Raw genomic sequence first — 24,799 nt, forward strand, 5'->3', positions numbered from 1 at the left:
ATGTACCGTGTCACTATGGATTCTACAATGAACCGAAGTATTCTAACAATTATTTCGGTTCGTTTTCGCTCGAACAATGATGTAATCTATCAATGTTTTGTTCAGTACAGAAAGACTACTAGTGCAACATCTGGGATTTTCAATGTAGGCACCACACAACTTCTGGAAAATGGTAAGTAAAACTGATCATGAAAACTCGTATACCTGTCCCCATCCGTGTGCAGTGAAATCCACTTGCGTACACATGGCGCTCATTCATGGTCCCCTGGCTTTACCCGCTAGGATAAAAGCAGGTGCAGTAACGTAATTAGTAGTTTAACTATTAGTCTTAGGTTTTTGCAACTGAAGTGCGTTAAGTACTAAGATAAAGTTATAGTATTGCACCTTTAATGTGAGCGTTTGTTTTTGTGTGGTCAACACATTTTTCTCTCTTTGATAAAAGTCATCGCAATATTAATGAATCAATCGTCTTCAAATGAAACACCGACCACGTAAAACAGCAAATTGACAAACGGGCTCAAGTGTTTTGTGGCATTGTTGGAACGTCCATAATTGTTATGCACTTTAGGGTGCCTTTCGTTTTATTAGTGTATATTTTATGCACTTTCCCACTTATGTATACACGAAATTAAGAATGGGTTTTCTGATTGGCGTCCCCTGAACAAAAACAAAATAGGGAGACCGGCCGCCCTTTGGACAAGATAACCCAGATGGTAAAGCGCCGGCGCTATTCTGAAGGTTGCTGGTTCAAATCTCGCTCTAGTCATTTATTCTTTGTTCAACATCATCATCGTCACCGTGCTATGCTCTGTCTGTAGCAATCATGGGGACGGACGTGATTTGATGCAGATTGCCGGCCCCATACATCAATCAATCAATCAGTTTATTTCCCACAGTATCAAAATCACAATCAAAATCAAATCAAAGGCAATGTAAATTGGAAATTTAGAAATAAGTAGCTGTTTGATAAGATTAACCTAATGAATAATAAGCATGGACATTTATGAAACTGTAGATGGACTCATAAAGAAGCATAGCTTGTAATAAGGTTGGCTCCCTGATGAGCAAGAGTGTGCATTGAGCCGATAGGAATGTTGATGTTTTGTGGATGATACTTCTCCAGGTAGGAAAAATGTTCCTGATGAAAGGAACAGATGTATTCAAAAAGGCTCAACGCACAAGCTGCTAACAATGAAAGTAGTTACCTGGACAAACGAACAATGGACAGAAACGAACAAAGACTAACAAAGACAGGTCAGCAATGTAGGAAAGACTCCAGTTGTCTAATAAGCTCAACTCCAACAACATGTTTTGCTCTACATGAGCCAAGCTTTTGCTTGCAGTGCATGCTGGTATGGCTAGCTGCTATTGAAGCAGAATCAGCCATTACCAAAAGCCCTTACTCATTAAGAATCCTATTTATTTTGTAGTTCTCCCATCTAGTATCACTCTATCGGACTCGACGGAAATGTACACTTCATCTTATGGTATTTCCCATCTGGTGGAGGGAGATGACGATATTTCCCATCTGGCGGAGGGAGAAGTTCGAACATTCAACTGCTCAGTACCAAGCATTAATCCCGGGGCGTCATTTAGTTGGCTGATTGATGGGCGAGGCCTGCCAGAAATGACGTATAGCAGCCGAGACGATGTTGGTATGGACGGTTTAACAACTAGTACAAGTGAGATGTTGTTTACGGCAACTTGGTCCCATCACGATAAACTACTAGAGTGTCAAGCTTCAAACAGTGAAGGGCATCCAGGTATTTCCATCAGTGTGAGACTTTATGTTTATGGTAAGAGAGGTTTAACAGCACTGGACTCTATAATACTCAAAATAATTGTTAGCGTACAAACTTACTTGGTATCGAGCAATGGAGAGCACGGCTCCCTCTGAAGTAAAAACGTAGTTTTTGAGAAATGTCCAAATGATAAAGTATCCCCACTGATTAGTTGCTTTGTTTTCAACTTAGTCAAAACTTGTTTTGAATAATTGTGTGACATATTGTTACAAACTGTGGCCATCTATTTTTGTTTTGCATTCATGGCTTTCCAAAGTTGTCCAACCTCGGTTTAGTTGGCAAAAGAGATCCATACCGGGGTGAGATTGCATTGAGCTATTAAGAGTACCCGTTTGGTTCAGAGCCATCTTTGAATGTGACCTCTCCATGGAAAGCTATTGGTGGCGCGCTTTATTGAATATCCACAGAGCTGTGTGTTGAGAAAGTTGCGACAACTTGCGATCAGAGTCGTATTTCGGTAAAGAAAAACAAACGTATAGAATGCAAATGGGTTGCAATATATTTGAACACAAAATGGCGTCCAGCTACCACGTGACCAAAGATATATCCAAATGCGTTTATAACTCTCTCAATACTCAGCCATGTTTATGATGAAATTATGCAAAACATTTCACACTGACTTTGCTTATTTTGGTGCTTATCATTTTTTAGGTGATGTGAAAAATATTACTGTTACGGTTGATGGTGAACTGGCAAATGCTGACACACCTGTTGTGGTTGCAGAATCGGATAGAGTGACACTTAATTGCACTGCTTTGGGGGCCAGACCTTCAGTATCAGTTACTTGGTACGACAGCAAAACGTCTAAGATCATGAACAGTACCGAAACTACACGAGTGAACGGCATTCATGTGAACACAACTGATACGATTGGGGTGTTGAGTCTCTCCGGACGAGGATGTAACGAGAGATATGAGCTCGAATGCCGTGTTTCCGGCCAGCAAATTCTTAACTACTACTCTCGACGCGTTACTTTGAGAGTACAAGGTTAGTACAATGCACTGTACAGTATTGGCATTTACTCCAAAATAATTGTTAGCATACAAACTTTACTTGGTAATAAAGGCAGTGGACACTATTGGTAATTACTCAAAATAATTATTATCATAAAACCTTTCTTGATTACGAGTAACGGGGTAAGGTTGATAGTATAAAACATTGTGAGAAACAGCTCCCTCTGAAGTGACGTAGTTTTCGAGAAAGAAGTTACTTTCCACGAATTCGCACAACTTCGTGCGACCATGGTGCGACAAGGGTATTTTTCTTTCTTTCATTAATATCTCGCAACTTCGACGACCGATTGAGCTCAAATTTTCACAGTTTTTTTTATGCATATGTTAAGATACAGCAAGTGAGAAGACTGGTCTTTGCCAACAAATTACCAATAGTGTCCAGTGTCTTTAAAGATGGCGGCCACTGCAGAGATTATTTTGTAGCTGAGCTAGCGAGGCTTAGACTCGGCATTACGTTGTTGCTTTGTTGTAAAGCATTGTTAATATAATATTATTTTTTCCCGCATTTAGGGGATATTGGGAACTTCACCGGACCGAGTGACGTCACAGTCATGACGAACACCACAGTCAGTTTGTCATGCAGAGCAGGACATTGTGTACCAATTAGCTTCTCTGCCTGGGTAAACAACAATGTAAACTTTGTTGCGTTTCAAGGCATCTTGCGAAATGACGCAAAATACAATAATTTCAAAATTAACAGTACCGATCGTTGCATTGGTCAGATGGATCTCCTCGTCACCAATGCACAGCCTGGGGATGCAGGGATCTACACGTGTCATATAAATAGCGATATTCAAGAAGCAACACTGAACGTGGAAGGTAGTTTTAAACTCGTGATTTATTTCTTGGGCCTTATTTTTGTTCAAATCAGGGCCCTTTCTTTATAATGACAACTGAGCGACAACTTATGTTGTAGGTGGTCAGCTTTGTGAAGCTGGGGTCGATTTCACAAATATTGTCCTAACTAGCGTTAGTCATATAGGAGTTATTAAAATCTGAAGACGATTAGACTATAGTCTTAACTCTTTGTGAAATGCACCCATGGCCCTCCTCTAACTTTGTTATTTCGTTTTTTGAAGTTGCTGTGAAGCGTATCATAATATCTGTAAATGGTGTGACGTCATCCACTGACGTGCCGATTCACGTGACGTCATCCCCTGGTGCGCCTGCTTACGTGACTTCATCCTATGACCAGCCGGTTCACGTGACGTCATCCTCTGACGTGCCGGTTCACGTGACGTCATCCTCTGGTGCGCCGGTTCACGTGACGTCATCCTCTGACGTGTCGGTTTACGTGACGTCATCCTCTGACGTGCCGGTTCTTTTGACGTCACCTCCTGATGACGCGCCATTTTATCTGAATGGGTCTGCAGCAAACACGTTTGTCTGTACAGCCATTGGAGCCAGACCAGGTGTCGACCTTCTCTGGTACATCGGAAACACCACCTACCAAGAAGAAGTACAGACTGTTCGACAAAGCACCGACGATCGACACACAATGGATACAATAAGCACGATGATATTGCCTCCAAACAGTATCCGTGACGGTGAATATCACGTGATGTGTACGTCATATGGACAGGTTGTCGCCCCGCCGTTATCTCTGTCCGTTGTAATCAACGTAACTAACTATGTGTCGCCAACAAGTCAAACAATAGGCAAGTTTGAATATCTTTAAATAAAACGCAATTTAGTTTTGCGATTGTGTACGCCCCAAACGGTAAAGAATCCATTACGCCACACTATTTGTAGAACCTTGAATACTTTTTTCTTGTAAATTTGTCCGGGAGTTGTCGCCTGTAAGGCCGTGTCTGCATCTTTGGCAACAGCTACGACTACAGCTAGACGTCCTTAGCAACAGCCGAAGCCGTAGCTGTAGCCGGACTATTGCCTCATAAGGGAGAGTAGTCGAAAAGGCATGAGCCTCACTGGAGTCGTGATCTTGCGAGAGCAATTGTCTGTTGTCGTGGAGAGCTAGCTACTGGGTGTGTTTTACGCTATACAGACATTTAAGTCACCTGGAAAGAGAATTGGTTTTCTTTCAAACATAAGAGTATATGTTTACCAACAGTAAAACAATTTGTTTAGTAATTTTTTGTCACGAGTTATATGTTTAAAAAATATATAAAGTTGTTTGGGGGCTGACTCCGCCTACCCCTTTTGTGACGTCAATCGAATCAAATTGTACTTTTAAAATGATCCATATTTTGCCAACAGAGGATGATAAACAGGTAGAAAATATATCAACAGAAAATGCTGAGCAGCTTGGAACTTTGTCAACAGTGGTTGGTGAACAGATGGAGGAGAATCCTAACTTAACTCGGATTATCACATGGATAGCAGGACCGCTGGTGGCGCTTTTGGCTGTGATCTTGTTGGGCATTTACGCGGGAATGAAAATAAGAACACGCACCAAACAGAGAGCAGTGACTACCGCAGTTTGTGCCAGTTCAACGATAGATGTTGGTGACGATGACGGGTAAGGGGTTCGAATCCCGTCGTGACACTTGAGCAGAACACTTTACTAAAATTTCCTCTTGTCTCTACCAATGGTATACCATTCAGTACCATTGTTGATATCACTGGTATACCATTGAACACCATTGGCTCTGCCAATGGTTTACTATTAATTAGTCTCATGAGGTACCATTGAACACCATTGGTCTAGCCATTGGTATACCATTCAAAACCCAATGGCATACCATTCAGTACCATTGGTGATATCAATGCTAAACCATTAAACACCATTGGTCCAGCCATTGGTATACCATTCAAAACTCATTTAGTAACATTTGTGATATCGATGGTTTACCATTTAAGACCATTGGTCTAGCCAATGGTATACCATTCAAAACCCAATGGTATATAATGCAGTACAATGGTATAGCATTCAACACCATTGGTTCTGCCAATGGTATATCAGTCAATACAATGGTATGGGCCAATGGTGTAGCATTCAACACTATTGGCTCTGCCAATGGTAGGCCTATACCACTCAATACCATTGGTGCTATCAACGGTATACCGTTGAACACCATTGTCAGAGCCAATGGTATACCATTCAGTACCATCGATGATATCAATGGTATACATAGAGGGCCACGTGACTCTCTGGCGTTATTCACGTGCCTGGAGGTGTGACGTCAAATGTTCAGGCTACCTAAAGAAAACATCTCCTTTTTACTAGAGTTACCTCATTTTGCCTCATCGAGAGGTTGACGTCATAATATGTCCAACCTCATATGCCTAAAATGCCCAACGTATTGTGACTGTCACTGTATTGTTTTGAATTAAACATTGTTTATTTTTATTTGTTTGAAAGGGCATATTTGGAACCAAATAAATTCCAAGAAGAGAACACTCGTCTACAGAAAACCGGCAGCGATACATCTATTGGCGAACTAGAGAATGAACATCCCAGTGGTAAATAACATGAAATTATTGTACATACAGTTTTCTGCTTAGCAAAAAATAGGAATTTAAAACGTCTTAATCACCGTGGTCAAGTGTTTAGATTGCTGGTCATGCAATCACAAGGTTGTGGGTTCGAATCCCCAGCTTACCGCTGATTTCACAATGACTAGAATAAATATTAATGTCTAGTTACCGAATCACAATTTCTTGATTTGTGCAATTCATAATCATAGACGTTAAACTAATATTTGTATGAGAGAGATTGGTTGTTGCCAGCTTGGTGTTTATATCCCCTTGTTGGAGTTTGCCGAGTTCCCTTGATGGGAAGATCATGAAATAAAAAAAAAAAACGAATCCAAACGTCCTGTATTTCTACTTCAGATAATATTCCTCTGAGGGAAACAGATGGGCTTAGATCCTATGTGACTAAGATACATGACACCAGTCTCTCTCCAAGACTCTCCTTCATCAACGAATATCACAACGTTGGGCCTAGCCTCAAATTTCCAAGACATCGAATCTGGATTGAAAAGGAACTTGGCAGAGGTGCCTTTGGGAGAGTTCTACAGGGGACAGCTCTTGGGATTGATAGCTCCGGGGAACGTAAGAAAGTAGCTGTTAAAACTCTTAAAGGTAACATTTCAGATTTCACATCTTTGTAAAAATATGTCTATAAAGTTGGAGTGAAACATTTTGATGTATTTGTTGGAGTAAATCGGAGTTGTTGTTTTTTTTGATTGACATGTTGGCATTCTTTTTTTTCTTCTTTTTTTTTTGGGGGGGGGGTACATTTGTTGAAGTTGAACTATGGTGTTTATTTGATGGGGTATCATGTTAGGATTTATTTGTTGATGTACAACGATACAAATTTTTTGTTGAAATGAAACGTTTGGGTCATTTTGTTGGAATCTGTGTATGGGTTTATTTGTTGGAATTTAGTGTATATATTTGTTGGAGTAAAACTTTGGAATTTATTTGTTGGACTGTACAAGACTGGGATGTATATGATGGAGTAAAAAACAGTTGGGCCGTGTTGGAGTAAAAAGTATGGGTTTATTTGTTGGGATACCGCGGTTTTGGAGTGTATGATGTTTGTATCTATTTTTTGGAGTACAACATTGGGGTATACAAACTGTTGATGTACAACATTTGAGTTGAATTGGTTGGAGTACATCTTTGGGGTTCATTTTCAGAGGATGCGGATGATTGTGCAAGAAGTGAACTTCTTGAAGAGTTACGTCTCATGAAGAAACTTGGCCCACATCCAAACATAATCACATTGCTTGGACACTGTACGAAGATTGGTAAGATGCACGTACACACTAGTTTTGCTCTCAATCAAACTCGACTTTAGTTGTTGAAAAGTAAAATCTGGCATTGTTTATACTATCTCTCCGTTGCTATCACTCCGTTACCCCGTAGTTGATTCCGGTGTCTTGGATTTCGGAACCAAAGGATACCATTCGCTTAAAGGCAGTGGACACCTATTGGAAGTTACTCAAAATTATTACAATAGCATGATAACTTACTTGGTAACCAGCAATGGAGAGCTGTTGATAATATAAAACATTGTAAGAAACGGCTCCCTCTGAAGTAATCTTCCACACATTTGATTTTGAGACCTCAGAATTAGAGTTTGAGGTCCCGAAATCAAGCATCTGAAAGCACACAGCTTCGTGTGACAAGGGTATATTTTTCTTCCATTATTATCTTGCAACTTCGACGACCAATTGATTTAAAATGTTCACAGGTTTGTTATTTAGGCATACGTTGAGACACACCAAGTAAGGCTGATCTATGACAATAACCAAAAGTGTCCAGTGTCTTTAATAATAATTTTGATTTATGTATCATTGTTGTTGTTGTTTTTCTTCACTTTGGAAACAGATCCCATTTATGTTATAGTGGAGTACATGTCCAGAGGTGACTTGAAAACGTTACTAAGATCCTGTAAAACAGCCGTGATGGGTTCAGCGCCCACGGACCTTCCTGGCCTGAAGGAAAACCCTTCAAAGACATTCGTCAAGTTTGCCAAAGATGTGGCCAGTGGAATGGAGTTTTTATCGTCTCAAAATGTAACTGGTTCATATGCGACACTAGAGTTCGCTTCATTAGAGGTTATTAAAGACCCATAGTTTATGGCCATGTTGGTCATGTTCCCTGTAACCAACAGCCGTAATGAATTGTAATATTCAATGCACAATCATGCAACCAGACTGTTTTTTCGTGCCTCGGTTTGGTTATAATGAGTTGAGCATTTGGAGTAAAATCAAGATGACCACACCATGTGATTAAGGGGTAGGTGTATAATTAGAAACATGCACTGTAAAAAACAAAATCGTATTTTTACGGTTTTTTCCTGGCAGTTTGGACGCCAGTACTATCCCGTAAATAAACGGTCTAAAGTAAATGTACAGGCCACACTGTTAAATCACAGTACCTTCGGTGTTGTAAAATTATGGTTCGTCGCTGTGATTTTACAAGGAGAGGCTTGTAAGAATAGGGCAGTTCCAGTCATTAAACGTAACTTTTCTTGTAAAATAATAGCTTTCCAACCTTAATTTTACAAATTAAACCCTGTAAAATCACAGTCCCACCAATGTAACTTTACGTTGACGGTTGAGCTAAATTACACGCAACACTGTTAAATCACAGTACCTTCGGTGTTGTAAAATTATAGTTCGTCGCTGTGATTTTACAAACAGAGGCTTATAAAAAAAGGGCAGCTCTAGTCATTAAACGTAACCTTTCTTGTAAAATAACAGCTTTCCAACATTAATTTTACAAATTAAACCCTGTAAAATCACAGTCCCATCAATGTAACTTCACGTTGACAGTTTAGCTAAATTACACGCGACACTGTTAAATCACAGTACCTTCGGTGTTGTAAAATTATGGTTCGTCGCTGTGATTTTACAAACAGAGGCTTGTAAAAATACGACAGCTCCAGTCATTAAACGTAACTGTTCTTGTAAGATAACAACTTTCTAACCTTAATTTCACAAATTAAACCCTGTAAAATCACGGTCCCACTAATGTTATTTCACGTTGACGGTTTAGCAAAATTACACGCCACATTGTTAAACCACAGTATCTTCGGTGTTGTAAAATTATGGTTCGTCGCTGTGATTTTACAAGGAGAGGCTTGTACAAATAGGATAGCTCCACCGTCCTTTCACACAACTTTTGCTTTAAAATCACAGCTTTTTGAAATTAATTTCACAAAATCATCCCAGTAAAATCACGTTCCGTACCTTACCGTAAAATACACGTCAATTTAATAACTCGAAACGTCAAGAACAAACAATTAATAATATTACCGGAACACATCAGTATAGGATTTCGATTTCTTTTTATTTAGCGCTCAACATCCTCAAACGACAAACGTGTAAAAACTTGGCAAACTTTGGCATATACCTTCTTGGAACCCTAAGAACAAACAAGAAAAGCAGAACAAAAACATCTCCAACATTTAATAAATAAATCAAAATAACGGTGTAATGTTCTGTTCTGATGGTGGAACAAAAAAATAAATAAATCTATAATACAAACTTGTCTATTTTTTGTTCCACTATCAGAACAGAACATTACACGTATATTACGTCACAAATTATGTGTTGCAGATTTTTTGCATGAACACATAATTTTTATCTCTAATAGTGGCTCAAGTTTTGGCCACTCCAACAAGAATACATATGTGATCACAAGTCTTTGTTTATTTGCATAACTTCAACTGATTTTAAAGGCCTGTATAAAAGTATGACCTGAATAAAAATGAGACAAGTATTTATGTGTTGCAGATTTTTTGCAGTGACACATAATTTTTATCTCTAATAGTGGCTCAAGTTTTGGCCACTCCACCAAGAATACATATATGTGATCACAAGTCTTTGTTTATTTGCATAACTTCAACTGATTTTAAAGGCCTGTATAAAAGTATGACCTGAATAAAAATGAGACAAGTATTTATGTGTTGCAGATTTTGTGCAGTGACACATAATTTTTATCTCTAATAGAGGCTCAAGTTTTGGCCACTCCACCAAGAATACATATATGATCACAAGTCTTTGTTTATTGGCATAACTCCAACTGATTTTAAAGGCCTGTATAAAAGTATGACCTGAATAAAAATGAGACAAGTATTTATGTGTTGCAGATTTTTTGCAGTGACACATAATTTTAATCTCTAATAGTGGCTCAAGTTTTGGCCACTCCACCAAGAATACATATATGATCACAAGTCTTTGTTTATTGGCATAACTTCAACTGATTTTAAAGGCCTGTATAAAAGTTGACCTGAATAAAAATGAGACAAGTATTTAAGTGTTGCAGATTTTTTGCAGTGACACATAATTTTAATCTCTAATAGTGGCTCAAGTTTTGGCCACTCCACCAAGAATACATATGTGATTAACAGGTCTTTGTTTATTGGTTCAACTTCCACTAATATTAAAGGCCTGATACTATTATTACCTTAACAAAAATGAGACAAGTTTACAATGTGCTGCATGTTTTTGCAATGGCACATATATTAAAATTATGTGTCACTTCAAAAAATATTGGTGGAGTAGCCAAAACTTTCATATGATGATTACACTTACATGTACCATGTTTTTTAGTTCAAGTCCCACTCATTCTCAAAGACTTTCATTGAATTAGCCAGCTTCAGTACGCCTGGATGAACAGACGGCTTCTTTCGTCCACTTTTGGAGCCAGTCCCTGGGTTTAGGCCCAAGAAACATCTGCAATAAAAACAGAAACATACAGATTGGAATATTGCCTTGTCTTTGTTAAAAAATAAAGATGTGCTGTTATGTTTGTTATAAACAAATTTGGAACTGTTTAGATACAGAAAGGAGTTAATGTCATGTTTCGACCCTAGCAGAGTCCTTCTCAAAGGCTAAATGACAACACAACACACACAAACATGTGTAACAGAAGCAGCCAGGTGGAAAGAAGTGAAAAGACAAAAGAAGACTGTAGTCAGAAAAAGCAGGGGAGGAACAATGGAAAGGGAGACAAAGGAGGGGTGCACACTAATTTTATGTGTGACCCTTGACATACTAGTGGGCATACATGTGCTATGAGTATGGCCAAATATCAGACCACTTCCTACTGTCCAATGAGAGTCTCATTGGACAGTAGGAAGTGGTCATTGAGACCCACTTGTAATGACTCTTAGGGGTCCCACCCTAAGTACATGCTGACTCCTGTGTTCAGTAGTTGTTCATGAGTACCAAATAAACCAATACCTATCTTCCATGGGGGATCAATGGTTGAAAAATCTCAACCCTGACCTCGAATCAGGGCGAAAATTCTCAGGGTTGGTGCAGGTTTAATTGTTTCCAATTGTTAAACACAGAACATGATAAATTGAACCCTGCATCAACCCTGGGATTCCTCTAGCATGAACAGGCCAAGCTTCTTAAACATTATCAGTAAACTCACCTCTGGATAAACTCAAGCACCCCTTCAGACTTGTTCGGGTACTTCAAATTGAAGCAATAGTAAGCACAGAACCACATGCTTAGGGCTGACAAAGGATTAGCCAAATCTGCCACGAGAAACTTTCCAATGGCGAGTGAAAATCTTGAAGATTGAAGTGGTCTACCTGCAATGCATGTAATGAAAGTATTGGACAGTAAAGTTAAAGACACAAACAAATGCCTTGCAAATATTTAGATGGAAATTTGACTTGTAGCATGCAATGTTTCTGACAAACATATTAAAGGAACACGTTGCCTTGGATCGGTCGAGTTGGTCTTTGAAAAGCGTTTGTTATAAAATGTATACAGGTAGAAAGATGCTGTAAAAGTATAATACAATGATCCACACAAACATGACTCGAAATTTTACGGTTTTCCTTTTACCTCGTCGACTAACACAGTCGGCCATTTATGGGAGTCATATTTTTGACTCCAATAAATGGCCTTTCCAACCATATGCTTTTTATAACTAACGGTTAAAAATGCTTTTTTTTATAGACCAACTCGTCCGATCCAAGGCAGCGTGTTCCTTTAAGTGACATTTTAACCCTATCAGGTGGGGAGAGCACACCCCCACATATTAATCAGTCGTAAACTTTGGAAAATACAGAGGAAGGGGGCTATATGTGGTCCCCCCCCTTGAACAGCGTTAATACAAACTCTTTATGTTAATTTGTTGGCTGTAAAGTTTGAAGTACACAGCAAGCCCTTACACAGTATACAGACAAAACAAAACAAAACCAATATATGCACTTACTGTATGAAACCAAACATGGATTTGCAGGAAGTCTGTCTTTCTCCATAGGATATCCAAGTGTCTATTATAAAACAACATAGAAACACAAAAATTGTTAATACATGTAGGTTAAAAAACTTATCAGATAGAATAATAGAGTTGGACAAATTAGGAAAAATGACAGTCACAGCTTATAGTTCAATAGCACCAATCCCAAGGTGATTGCAAAGTGAGGGTTGGCTATTGTGCAGAATGGGTTCAGACTGGGTGGGTTTCTTTGTCTTGTCTTATCTTGTTGTTAATATTGCACAAACCGCTACTGCTTGGTTGGGCTATAAACGCACAGACCCTCCTGCAAGTAAGCTCCTACATGTACTTAAATTTGGATGTTTTAAAGAAGGGACTTAAAGTATTGGTGGCAGCAGCTGATCTCACTTGTGGTTGGAGTGAGTTCCACATTCAGTCATTGAAATGCAAACAATTAAGTAGGGTGACCGGCCTTACCTCTCTTGATATGACGTGGCAAGCTTCGTCCTCTCCAAAGTAACTGCACAGTAGCAGAATCAGTCCAATCACCTGTGGTGTATGGTCACCTACTTCACGATTGGCTTTCTCTATATCAGTGAGGACAGTTTGTACCTTTTTGTTGTTAACCCCTTGCTTCAAAAAGCGTAGCAGCTTTGGTACCTTGTCTTCGAAGATATTGGTCAGTTTCACCTTCACATCTATGCCAACAAGTTCTTTGAAGTGTTCCAACATGAATCTTTCGTCAAAGAGGTAGGGCCATTGTTCTGTTAAGTCGAGGAACACACATGTCGGTTTATTTATTGCCAGCCTTTGACTCCTGTAAGTCAAACCCATTAGGTCCATGACCTCCGAAGTTTTGGTGTGAGGTTCTGATTTGTGTAATTGTTTTAATTGTTCTTTGAGTTCATTTTGCGATTCTTGTGTCTGACCTTGAGGAAAAGAACTGGGTTCCCAGTTAATACATCCATACGAATCACGCTTTCTCTTACTGACAGGTGTTGCACTCGCATTGTCTGGTGATGATTTCCTTTTTGTAGACAACTGACTCCGAGAAATATTGTCAACCCTGTTGACGAGTTGCGAGAGGATACTATCGTATCCGCTACCAATTTGTTCACCGTCGACTTCGTCGATGAAGGATTTTGGGTATTTACGGATGACTTCTTGGGCAATTGACCGTAATGTCTTAGTGCGAGGGAGTGGTGTGTTTGGCTTGTGTAAATCGTCTATTATGACTCTAATCATCTCCTTCCTCATGCTTGGCGATGGACTCAAATTAGCCTGTACACAAGACAGGAGCTCTTTTGACATCTTGCGCCAAGGGATGCTAGGTTGAACACTAGATGCAGTCGATGACATTGGAGATGTGCCTGATGCAGTTGATGAAGAGTCATCTTCTGGCACAGATGAGCCTGCCGCTGATGAAGAGTCATCTTCTGTCACAGATGATTCCATTGCAGGTGCTTTCTCAGGCACACCTATGAATGTGGAAAAAATCTAATATTTATTAAATTTAATAATATAAACAAAAACTTCAACTAATTAGAGCATTTTTGAGATGTACATTTTAACCCTGAATCTGGAAATGGTTAGCCTTTAGGTTAAAAAGACTTGCATTGGTGGATCCAAAATTGAAAGATTGGTATGTGTGTGGGGGAGGGACCGGAGTGATTAAAAAATGCACACATTCCCATGTAATATTGAAAATAGTGAAATCAATATTAAATCATGCAAAGAAAGACACATGTATTATGTTCTGAATAAACTCTCACAATTTTTTCTTAAATAGGGTCATTCCAAGTCAGATCACCTAAACTTTCACAATCCCCCATGTGACCCCTTCAAATTTGGCTGAAATTTTTTTTTAAATAGCTTTACCCTTCAAAATCAGACAACAAATCCAGCCAAATTCCTAGTGGATTGGGATTTATGGCCCACCAAAAGGGGCGTGGCACCACCCTTTTTGACATATGACAATCTTACTGTCACTTTTTGTCCATTTTCATTTACTCATAGCTAACTACATGTATTGATTTGAAAAGATGTGAGCCTGAAAGTTGGTTTATTGGGTAAACTTGACCTGTACTCTTTATATAAAAGGCATCTAAAACACTGTATCTACATCACATCTTGAGATATTCTCACCTAAAAACGCTACTTTAATTCATATACAGTTATTTAATTGGAATGTTTACCCCCCCCCCCCAAATTCACATTCAAACATAAAAAAACACTACTTTGGTATAATATAGCTATTTAGCTATATTATACAAAATAGTGCTATATTATGTTTGAATGTGAATTTGGGGGGGGGGGGGTAAACATTCCAATTTAATAACTGTCGAAGAATTAAAGTAGTGCTTTTAGGTGAGAATATCTCAAGATGTGATGTAGATACAGTGTTTTAGATGCCTTTTGTGAAGAGAACAGGTCAACTTTGACCAACTTTGAGGCCTATACACATGTTATTTAAATATAAATTATGAGCATACATGTATGAAATTTGTGGAAAAGTGTCAGCAACATTTTCATTTGTCAAAAAGGCCAGTGACACACCCCATTTGAAGGGTCTTAAATCCCAATCCGCTGTGAATTTTTCTCATATTTTTAATTTATTTTATTTGTGTCTGCGTTTCAAGAATAATGCTATGTTTAAAACAAATTCAGCCAAATATGAGGGGGTCACCTAGGGACCCTGTGGTTACTTGATCAAAATGACCAAACAGTACAACCTACTTTTTTGCTTTTAATGTACTACCAATCCACCTACATTGTAACAACTCTTCCCCACCCCCACTAAACTTATTTAATGTTGGTTAAATTTTTTCATGGCTGGGTGGTTTAAGTCCACCCCCCCCCCCAAAAAAAAAAAAAAATCCAGGATTTGTCAATGACTTGAGAAGCAAGAAAAATCAAAAACTATATTTCTATTGCTAACCTTTCACTTTCACACCTGATAGCAGCTTCCTTGCTTCAATCTTGGTAAGGGTAGGAACCATGTCATCTTCAACCAAATAAGTCATGTCCTCTTTGCACACAACACCTAATCTTTGCAAGCAGGTCACTAATTTCATAAAGCGATGTGGCTGAATAGCTGGCAAAACTGAATGTATTGACTGTGCAATCTCATCTTCCTGCTCCTCCACATCACTTCCTGTTTCACTGTGAGTGTGAATGTCATCCATTGCAAAGCTGAAATCTGTAATAATACTGTTGAGTCAATGAAAGGGTAGATTGTCCCTACTCAGCTGGCACAGATTGACCCAAACTCTGATCACAACATTCATGGTACGTGTGTTTTATTATATATTGTTTTGCTGGCAAATTGACAATAAATACTTGACCAACACTTGTTAACCATGGGCAAAAATATTTGTACATTATATATGTACATCTATTTTGGTTAACCCCGCCTAATAATCAATACATGAAAATTGGTCCATACATGTTTTCTAAATATAAATGTTATAGGAACACAGAGACCATACACAATCTACTTCTAGTTTCTTTCCATTGCACCTTACAAAGCAACACAAGGTGAGTACAGTGTAGGTGGATCAACTGTTTGCCTGTTGACATGAGGTACATGTAGTCGACTAGGCCCTATAAATAAACTGCAGTCCTAACAAATCTTTGGTTGGTTTTTTAGTGTGATCATGGAATTGCCTCTAATGTTATAAGAGGCCAAAGGGAAGTAGTCTTTCAGAGCAGTGTATGGTATGCATTCTACATTTGAGTGATCACTGTCTGATGAACACAGTTTATAAAGGCCATATTCATGCAGATATGTACATTCACATCGTCTGACAAGAAAATAGACCTCCTCTCTCAACAGAACAAGAAGTATGCAGGCAAAAGTCCAGGAATCAGCAGATTTAACCAGAACATACTTGCCCTTTGTGTATTTTGTGCCAAAGATAAAAACTTCATCAGAAACTTCACAACTCTTGTCATGAAATTTGTCACCAAAATACAAATGTACAGCTTGTTGGATGCTTCCAGCATAAAGATTTGGATCAAATCCTATTCCTTTATCCGTTTTAACATCATCAGGAAATAGCTGCCCATGACAGGAGAATGCTTGAAACAATTGATGTCTCTCTGATAGCATTCCTGTTATGTTCTTAAAATTCTGGCTGAATCGCACACACTTTTTGAAAAAAGAGTGTTTGCTTTCAAACCTCAATGTCCAGACACGAATAAGTGGCCCAAACATATGTATAAGCCATGCATAATGGCCCAAGAAGTGATGCTTGGGACGAAGCTTTTTACCTGGAAACAGTCGGACTCTATCTTCAAGATATTCATCAACAAGGACTTTGAGATTAGCCACTTGTGAGGATGAAATGACTGGTGAAACAACAATTTCCACTATTTGCTTTAACTTCAAAAGCAACTCCCAAACAGGGTCTTCAGTATCTAGAATGTGATTATACATTATAAGTGGGAAATATCGTAAGAAATGCCAATTCTGAACTGCATGACCCCCTATTTTGTCTTTCTTTGCTGTATAGAGCTTATCTTTTGCATCACTTACACAAAATGGAAAATTCTGCAGCTCTTCATTCAAAATCTTGTCGGTGAACCAATTGCATCTAATGAAATGCTGAATATACAAAGCAACATCATAATCCACTATGCCTTCAAAGAGGTCGTGTCCTAGGCAAGGTGGCAAACCAGGATTTGCCACATGAAAGAACGACAAATTATTGAACACAGAATCAAATTTAATTCCATTGTCAGAGTCAACAACCATTTCCTCTAAAATTTGCAATGAATTATTATGTGTTTCAACTGTTCGATACACCCCTTTGGTGTATGGTGGTTCTTCATTAATTTTTGTCTTACTCCGAAGGCAATATCGGCAAAAATACTCAGCGTTGAAACTTTCACAGAATCCTCCAATGAAATGAGAACCTAAATTGTCACCTACTATTGATAGTACGGTTCCCTTGACAACTTCTTGATTAACAGAAATGCCCTCTCTCTCCAGGAATTTTATATCCTGCACAAGTCTTGAAAATACTGCTTCTTGTCCAAAGAGCTTTATTGACTTTTCTTTGCATAGAAGGACAAGCTGCATTGGATCTATCTGTGATCTACACCTAGCATCAATATTTCCAAGTGTATAATACACTCCAAGAATTTTATGCTTACTTCTAGCAGAACCCAAAGGATTCACAACCTCAAAACTATCCTGGAACAAGATTATTTGAAAGGCATTAGGATTGTCTTTGTAAAATGCACTTTGCTTGTACACCTTTCCATCATGGACATCACTGTAGGTTTGTGCAACATCACTGGCTTGTACAATATGTGTTTGCACTGAACCATCCTTCCACATGACTTTCAAAGTTTCTAGGATAGGCACATAATGACAAACATGGGTTTTGCCAGATGAATCTACTCCCAATTTGATTTCAACAGGCTTCACAAAATCAAACTCTTTTTTGTAGTAGCAATTCCTACAATGTTTTGATCGAAGCGCACCACACAATGGGGACTTAAAATGATTGGATGGATCCAAAGCACAACTCAATTCGGATATGGCATCTAAAATGTTACCCGCTAGCACATGATTTGAAATGGAACAGTTGGTACCTGCTTTTTCAAGCATACACTGAACATGCTTCTTGGCGCTTTCACAACTTAGTTCAAACAAATCGTGCATCTCTTCCACTATCATTTGAATAGTGTTCTCTGGAACTAGGAACTTTGAATATAGTTTGAGCAGAAATAGTGCAATACTCTTGGTAAAGTCAGCCACAGATACACCAGGATCATCGTCATCTTCATGATCATTGTCATCACCATCAACTGTGTCTTCAGGCTCAGTAAATGTGGATGTACCTGCTCCATCATAGCATGGATTATCATCAACATTGAAGTTAACATTTTGGTCAACAATTAATGTTTGGTTCACATTATGAGCTGAGTAGTTTCTGTGATACCGCGATAAGTGAGAAGAGAAAGACTTTTTATTTGTGAATGTTTTGGTACAACCTTCAAATGGACAAGGTACATTTAAACCACTTGTAATATGGCTTCTTAAATGAGCAAGTAGCTCCTGAATATCGGAACATTCATGCTGACAGAAATCAAGTGGACACCGGAAAAGTACACCAGCATCTCTGTACCTATTATTGTTTTCTTGCTTCGTAAGTTGATGGTGTCTTTCAATATGAGAAATGAGACCTTTGTATGTGAAATACTTTTTTTGACAACCCGACACACAACAAGGAAATCGCATATTTCGATCATGTCTATGTACTTGATAATGTCGTATGTATGCTCTGATACTGTCACATTGTGTACCACAAACATGACAAACAGTCCTGTTGTACATGTTTGTTTATCTTTTTGGTTTAAATGTGTACTGTACACAAGTGACATAGTTAATTCTAAAAAAGGAGTAAACAACAAAACACATTTCCAATTTTGCCAACATCAACAACTTATAATTCTAAGCTACACGTACAATATGAATGGAATGATATAATCATACCTTAAGCAGCAATGATTCTGCTGTTTGACACAATTCTGAGTACAGTACTTCAGCTCAGGATTCGACAGTTCACGTGAAAGAGAGCAACTGTTGACAGACCGTGTTGACAGCTCACGCGCGCCCGCTTCTCGTCTAGTTTCCCAAATTTAGCCCATGTTATTCACGGTACAGCGAGCCTAGACTGGTTCCTGAAAAGTTACTGGTTGCCAAAATGCTTTTTGTCTATATCGGTATGTAAAATCAGGGTACCAGTTTCCACGTGCGTTGCATACATGAGCCACGGTAAAAATACAGGATTTTTTCGGCAAATATTAACCACCGACTTAACAATAGACTACAGGCCCATAATAAGTAATTGAATAAATAAATAATACAAATATATGATCCATGGTTACAAAATCAACAGTTGAGAGAAATTTTCTTTCGGGGGGGGGGGGGGGGGTCACAAAAAGAAGGTAGAAGGGGAAATGAAAAGGGAAAATCATTTGAGGAGACGATATTCAGATGACTATGAGGGCATCCTTGCAGGTTTCTTGAATGGGAAACAATGTATTTTGACAGCGTGAAAATTCATAAAAATAGCTACAATTTAAATTTACAGTTTATTTATGTAATAAACGGTGTGTTATTTATTAACAGAAAGTCTACAGTCATCAACAAAATTCGTCAAACCAACGTTGGTGCGCTGTCATTTTAAACGTCATACAATTTTAATTTACAGTTACAGGGTAAAAAGTGTGTTAACTAACGTTGTAAAGTTAATTAACAGTAAGTTGGCGTTTACTTACTTACAGAACTCCGTTTGACCCAAAACACGTTGCCATGCTGTACTTTTACTGCCAAAAAAACGTTAATTTGTACGGTGTGTTTTTTTCCACACGCACGGGAAACCTGTATTTTGCCGGAAACGATCCTGAAAACACAGCATACAACTTAAATTTACAGTTTCATTGTTAAAAATATGTGTAAATAAACGTCGTAAAGTTAATTAACAACAAGTTGGCGTTTATTTACCTACAAACTCCGTCAGACCAAAAAAACCTTGCCATAGCTGTTATGTTATTGCCCCAAAACTGGTATTTTACGGTTATTTTTACAGGGTATTTTTACAGGGTTGTTTTCACACGCACGGGAAACCTGTATTTTTCCGGAAACGATCCCGAAAAAAACAGCATACAACTTAAATTTACAATTTCATTGTTAAAAATATGTAAATAAACGTCGAAAAGTTAATTAACAACAAGTTGGCGTTAATTTACCTGCAAAACTCCGTCAGACCAAAAAACGTTGCCATGCTGTTATTTTATTGCCATAAAACTTGTATTTACAGTTATTTTTACAGTGTATTTTTACAGGATTTTTTTTCACACTCACGGGAAACCTGTATTTTGCCGGAAACGACCCTGAAAAAAACAGCATACAAGTTAAATTTACAGTTTCATTGTTAAAAATATGTAAATAAACGTCGTAAAGTTAATTAACAACAAGTTGGCGTTTATTTACCTGCAAAACTCCGTCAGACCAAAAAACGTTGCCATGCTGTTATTTTATTGCCAAAAAACCTGTATTTTACGGTTATTTTTACAGTTTATTTTTACAGTTTTTTTTTCACACGCACGGGAAACCTGTATTTTGCCGGAAACGATCCTGAAAAAAACAGCATACAACTTAAATTTACAGTTTCATTGTTAAAAATATGTAAATAAACGTCGTAAAGTTAATTAACAAAAAGGTGGCGTTTATTTACCTGTAAAACTCCGTCAAACCTAAAAACGTTGCATTGCTGTAATTTTATTGTCCCAAAACTTGTATTTTACAGTCATTTTTACAGTGTATTTTTACAGGTTTATTTCACACGCACGGGAAACCTGTATTTTGACGGAAATGATCCTGGAAAAACGGCCTACAATTGAAATTTACAGTTATAACTGTTATTTTCAATTGCAGACCGTTTTTTTCAGGATCATTTCCGTAAAAAAAAAGGTGTACTATGTAAATAAACGTCGTAATGTTAATTAACAGCAACTTGGTGTTTATTTACCAGCAAAACTCAGTCAGACCCAAAAAACGTTGCCTTGCTGTAATTTTATTGCCCCAAAAACTTGTATATTTACAGGGTTTTTTTACAGTGTGGGCAAGACCAGTTTTGTATGAGAGTCATCATTCCGCTTGGTTAAATGGTTGAAACCATCAAATGATAATGACATCAAACAAACATTTACGTATAAACATTGATTTCAGCTAGATGTCAACATCAAGATATAATAAACTGTACATTGGTGGTGTTTTCTAGTTCATTTTATAACAACAACAAAAACCAAAAAAACATTGAGTTTTCAATCGATTTTCTTAGACACTTGGTACCTTATGATTGTAATACTAAGAAACGTGGCACTTAATGATCACCAATGTTTTACATCCCATAATGACGGGAACAAAATGGTTTTAATTTTTGGTTTTCCATTTGGTTTGATCCCCTCAGTATATCCATCGTGATCTGGCTGCCCGTAACGTTCTGGTAAGTGAAGACATGGTCTGTAAGGTGGCTGACTTTGGACTGGCCCGTGACGTCATGAATGTCCGCATCTACCAGCGACAATCACAGGTGTGTCCCCTTTGTTTAAAGAAACATTACAGATTTTTTATTTTTTATTGTTAACAAAACAGTTGCTGACAGTGTAGGCACTTCATGTAACCCATCATACACATAAACTGACAAACCTGTAGAAGTTTGAGATTGATCGCCCATCTGGGTCACTCGATAAATAGTGAACAACCGATTGCACATTGTTTGCATGTCATCTTGTTATCAGGTTGCCTCAGTGGTTTCTGGTTGTGCCCTTCATACCTCTGTGGACCCCAGTTCGAATCCCACATCAGACCAAAGTGGATTGGGTTTCAGTCCTGACCTAATTGCGTAGGTTTTCCCACTTTTTTCTTCTTTCTCCCACATCTAAAACTGAACATTTCTTGTTGTTTCCTATTCATCTTGTTATATAGGGCAGTCAGGTTTGCTCAGTGGTTCCTGTCCCAGCATTTCACCTCTCTGTGGACCCCGGTTCGACACCCAGAAGCCTTACATGTCGATTTGGTGTTTCAGTGCCCCCCCCCCCCCCCCCCACAGACTCACACACACACACACTTGGGTATTGTCTTTAGTTAAATTAATATTATTTGAATTGTTGTATTTGACAGGGACCTCTGCCCATTCGCTGGATGGCCATAGAATCACTAGTCGATGACGTGTTCACAACAAAGAGTGACGTATGGTCTTTCGGGATCCTGCTGTGGGAGATCGTTACCTTTGGTGAGAATTATAATAACACTATTTCGAGAGAATTGTCAGTATTTGTTTTACCTTTTTATTTTATTTGCTTGTGCTTTGAATGGCTGCTTAATATGTTATTTTATATATTATATGTGACAACACTCATGCCGTAGTGGCACCCCCAGTTTGTTTGCAGTGTATGGGTCTCGTCACACAAGGCAACTTTTTCAGGCAACTTTTTCAGGCAACTTTGAGGCAACCACCTGTATGGTGCACAGGATCACCTTGGTAGCACATGAGTCAAATTTAAAACATTGCCTTACGATCCACAAGAGCGACATTGCAATGTGAATGTTTTTTCTTCATGGAGATTGCCTGGAACTGGTAGTCTGTTAATTGTCTCGTGTGACACGGCCCTAAGTTTTCCTCGCTAGTCATTGATATAAATCTTACGTTTCTAATAGCCTGGCCTAGGTGAACCGTTAGTGATTATACATCGCTGCAGAATTGGGTGTTTTTATTCAAACCTTTGTTCATGTATAGGTGCCCGGCCATATCCACTTCTTGGGATTCAGACGATGTTGAGTAAGCTAAGATCGGGGTACCGTATGCCCAAACCAGCGTGCTGCAAGCAACAACTGTGAGTTCAAGTTTAAATAACTTGAAAATATCATATATTTATCTGTGTAAGTGAACCATTATCAAACATGAGATGGGAGAAAATGGTCCTCATTGGGATTTGAACCCTAGACCCCTGATACTCCGGGTAGATACTCTACCAACCGAGCTTTGATGCGCATCGGTATGATCATCTCGCTTAAAGACACTGGACACCTTTAAGTAATTTTCAAAGACCAGTCTCCTCACTTGTTGCTGTATCTCAACATACGCACTGAATAACAAACGTGTGAACTCAATTGGTCGTCGAAGTTGCGAGATGATAATGGACGAAGAAACACCCTCGTCACACAAAGGTGTGTGCTTTCAGGTGCTTGATTTCGAGACCTCAAATTCTAAATCTGAGGTCTCGAAACCAAATTCAAATAGTTTAGTGGAAAATAACTTCTTTCTCGAAAACTACGTTACTTCGGAGGGAGCCGTTTCTCAACCTCTGCATTGTTCGTTATAACCAAGTAAATTTGTATCATAACAATTATTTTGAGTAATTACCAATTATCAAATTATCTCATTATTGCATTTTATAATTTCGACGTACTGTATGACAGCATTAAAATAAATGTTCCTGAATTGATTTCACTTCCAGAATGTTTGTTTCTTGCAAAGATTGTTACTAAAACAATTCATACTTTGACCACAATACTTTCAGATACTGTATCATGTTGAGTTGCTGGAAAACAGATCCACAGGAGCGGAGCAGTTTCACGGAAATTTCGAAGGAGCTGGGGAAATTGCACAGCTACAATGAGGTGATTATACTTTGTAAATAAACAGTTAAAAGTCAAGTAATAAACATATGGAAATAAATAAATTTAAATTAAAGAAGTTTAAAGAAAAAAAATTATGACATGTCGTGGCAGAGCGGGTAAGAGCACCGGCAAGCTCTGGTATTTCTTTTCTGATCAGCAGAGTGTGGGTGAGCGTCCCGGTCGTGACACTTGTGTCCTTTAAGCAAGACACTTTAACCAATAATGCTTCGTCCTTCGGATGGGACGTAACGCTGTAGGTCCCGTGTGTTGTGTAACGCGCGTGAAAGAACACAGTGTACTTATCGAAAAGAAAAGTTGAAGCCGTCAATTCGGACCCGGCCTAAGCATGGCCACATTTACGAGACAAAATAATGTGTTCACTTGGTATAAAGTCTGCTGCCACCTTGCGTCCTTAGTTGTCTCCAATTGAATGTTGGTGTTGTGTTGTTTGAAATAAAATCGCGTAGGGGCCTACACCGCAATTAAAAGTAAATGCTTTCTTAGTAGGTAGTTTATGCAGTGCCCTTCTGGAAACCTGTGTAAGCTGTGTGGCCGTACCCTGGTATAATACATAACCAAATGCAAATGATTAATAAATGTATCATGTTGATCAATTTGTATACCTTTTTCTTGTTTGTTGATTAGGAATACATTCGTGTTGATAAGTTGGCTGAGGTGATCTACGACGACGTGGACGTACCAGACGAGAAGATATGAAAGAGAAAGGCGGGTCACGGTCTTTATCCGCAAGACAGGCAATGGTTAACAGACCCAATGTTACAATTGATACAATGATTTCGGATTTGAGGCATTGCATGGTGAGGTATCAATGTATACCTCACCTCTATACTGACGATGACTAGAGCAAGCTAGTCGAAACGTTGAGACCGATTTAAGAACTGACTCCGCGGTAGTACAGTTAATTACGATCCTATAAGCTAAAGTAGTAGTCCCAGCCTATTTTCTTTACCATCCGCCCGGGTAGTAGTAAAAAGCAGGACAGTTCTTTTCAGAACTGAGAAGTCTCCCGAACACCCGAATCTACTCCGCGGTAGTAGAATAAAGAAACTTAAGACAGTTCTCTAAAACATACTCTACCTGGCAAGTAGATACACACATGT

The 24,799-nt window shown here is 38.6% G+C and overlaps 2 protein-coding genes across 2 annotated transcripts; one reads left to right on the forward strand and one right to left on the reverse strand.

Moving 5' to 3' along the window:
- Positions 1–1,552: 1,552 nt before the first annotated feature.
- Positions 1,553–24,799, forward strand: LOC139951577 (uncharacterized). The gene is made up of 13 exons (XM_071950535.1): positions 1,553–1,796; positions 2,454–2,789; positions 3,326–3,634; positions 5,033–5,294; positions 6,138–6,238; positions 6,611–6,862; positions 7,423–7,533; positions 8,117–8,304; positions 21,466–21,588; positions 22,179–22,290; positions 22,795–22,891; positions 23,579–23,678; positions 24,324–24,799. Exons 1-13 carry the CDS (start codon positions 1,628–1,630, stop codon positions 24,393–24,395), a joined length of 2,232 nt encoding a protein of 743 aa, XP_071806636.1. The 5' UTR covers positions 1,553–1,627; the 3' UTR covers positions 24,396–24,799.
- On the reverse strand, positions 9,586–19,099 carry LOC139951578 (uncharacterized). Its single transcript, XM_071950536.1, has 6 exons — positions 18,984–19,099; positions 15,417–15,677; positions 12,956–13,956; positions 12,473–12,533; positions 11,678–11,840; positions 9,586–10,971 (listed from the first exon to the last, which is right to left on the reverse strand). Exons 2-6 carry the CDS (start codon positions 15,661–15,663, stop codon positions 10,845–10,847), a joined length of 1,599 nt encoding a protein of 532 aa, XP_071806637.1. The 5' UTR covers positions 15,664–15,677; positions 18,984–19,099; the 3' UTR covers positions 9,586–10,844.

This window comes from Asterias amurensis, chromosome 19 (genome assembly GCF_032118995.1).
Source record: "Asterias amurensis chromosome 19, ASM3211899v1".
Taxonomy (NCBI): Eukaryota; Metazoa; Echinodermata; class Asteroidea; order Forcipulatida; family Asteriidae; genus Asterias; species Asterias amurensis.

What these genes read in the sequence shown, in the direction of transcription:
- LOC139951577 (XM_071950535.1), top strand. Translation starts at nt 1,628, where the DNA reads ATGACGTATAGCAGCCGAGACGATGTTGGTATGGACGGTTTAACAACT. An exon ending in AGTTTTTATCGTCTCAAAAT is followed by an intron (nt 8,305 to 21,465) that starts GTAACTGGTTCA and finishes TGATCCCCTCAG; the next exon opens with TATATCCATCGTGATCTGGC. An exon ending in GCGTGCTGCAAGCAACAACT is followed by an intron (nt 22,892 to 23,578) that starts GTGAGTTCAAGT and finishes CAATACTTTCAG; the next exon opens with ATACTGTATCATGTTGAGTT.
- LOC139951578 (XM_071950536.1), bottom strand. Translation starts at nt 15,663, where the DNA reads ATGGATGACATTCACACTCACAGTGAAACAGGAAGTGATGTGGAGGAG. An exon ending in GCCACGTCATATCAAGAGAG is followed by an intron (nt 12,534 to 12,955) that starts GTAAGGCCGGTC and finishes GTTTTATAATAG; the next exon opens with ACACTTGGATATCCTATGGA. An exon ending in GTGCTTGAGTTTATCCAGAG is followed by an intron (nt 10,972 to 11,677) that starts GTGAGTTTACTG and finishes TTTTTATTGCAG; the next exon opens with ATGTTTCTTGGGCCTAAACC.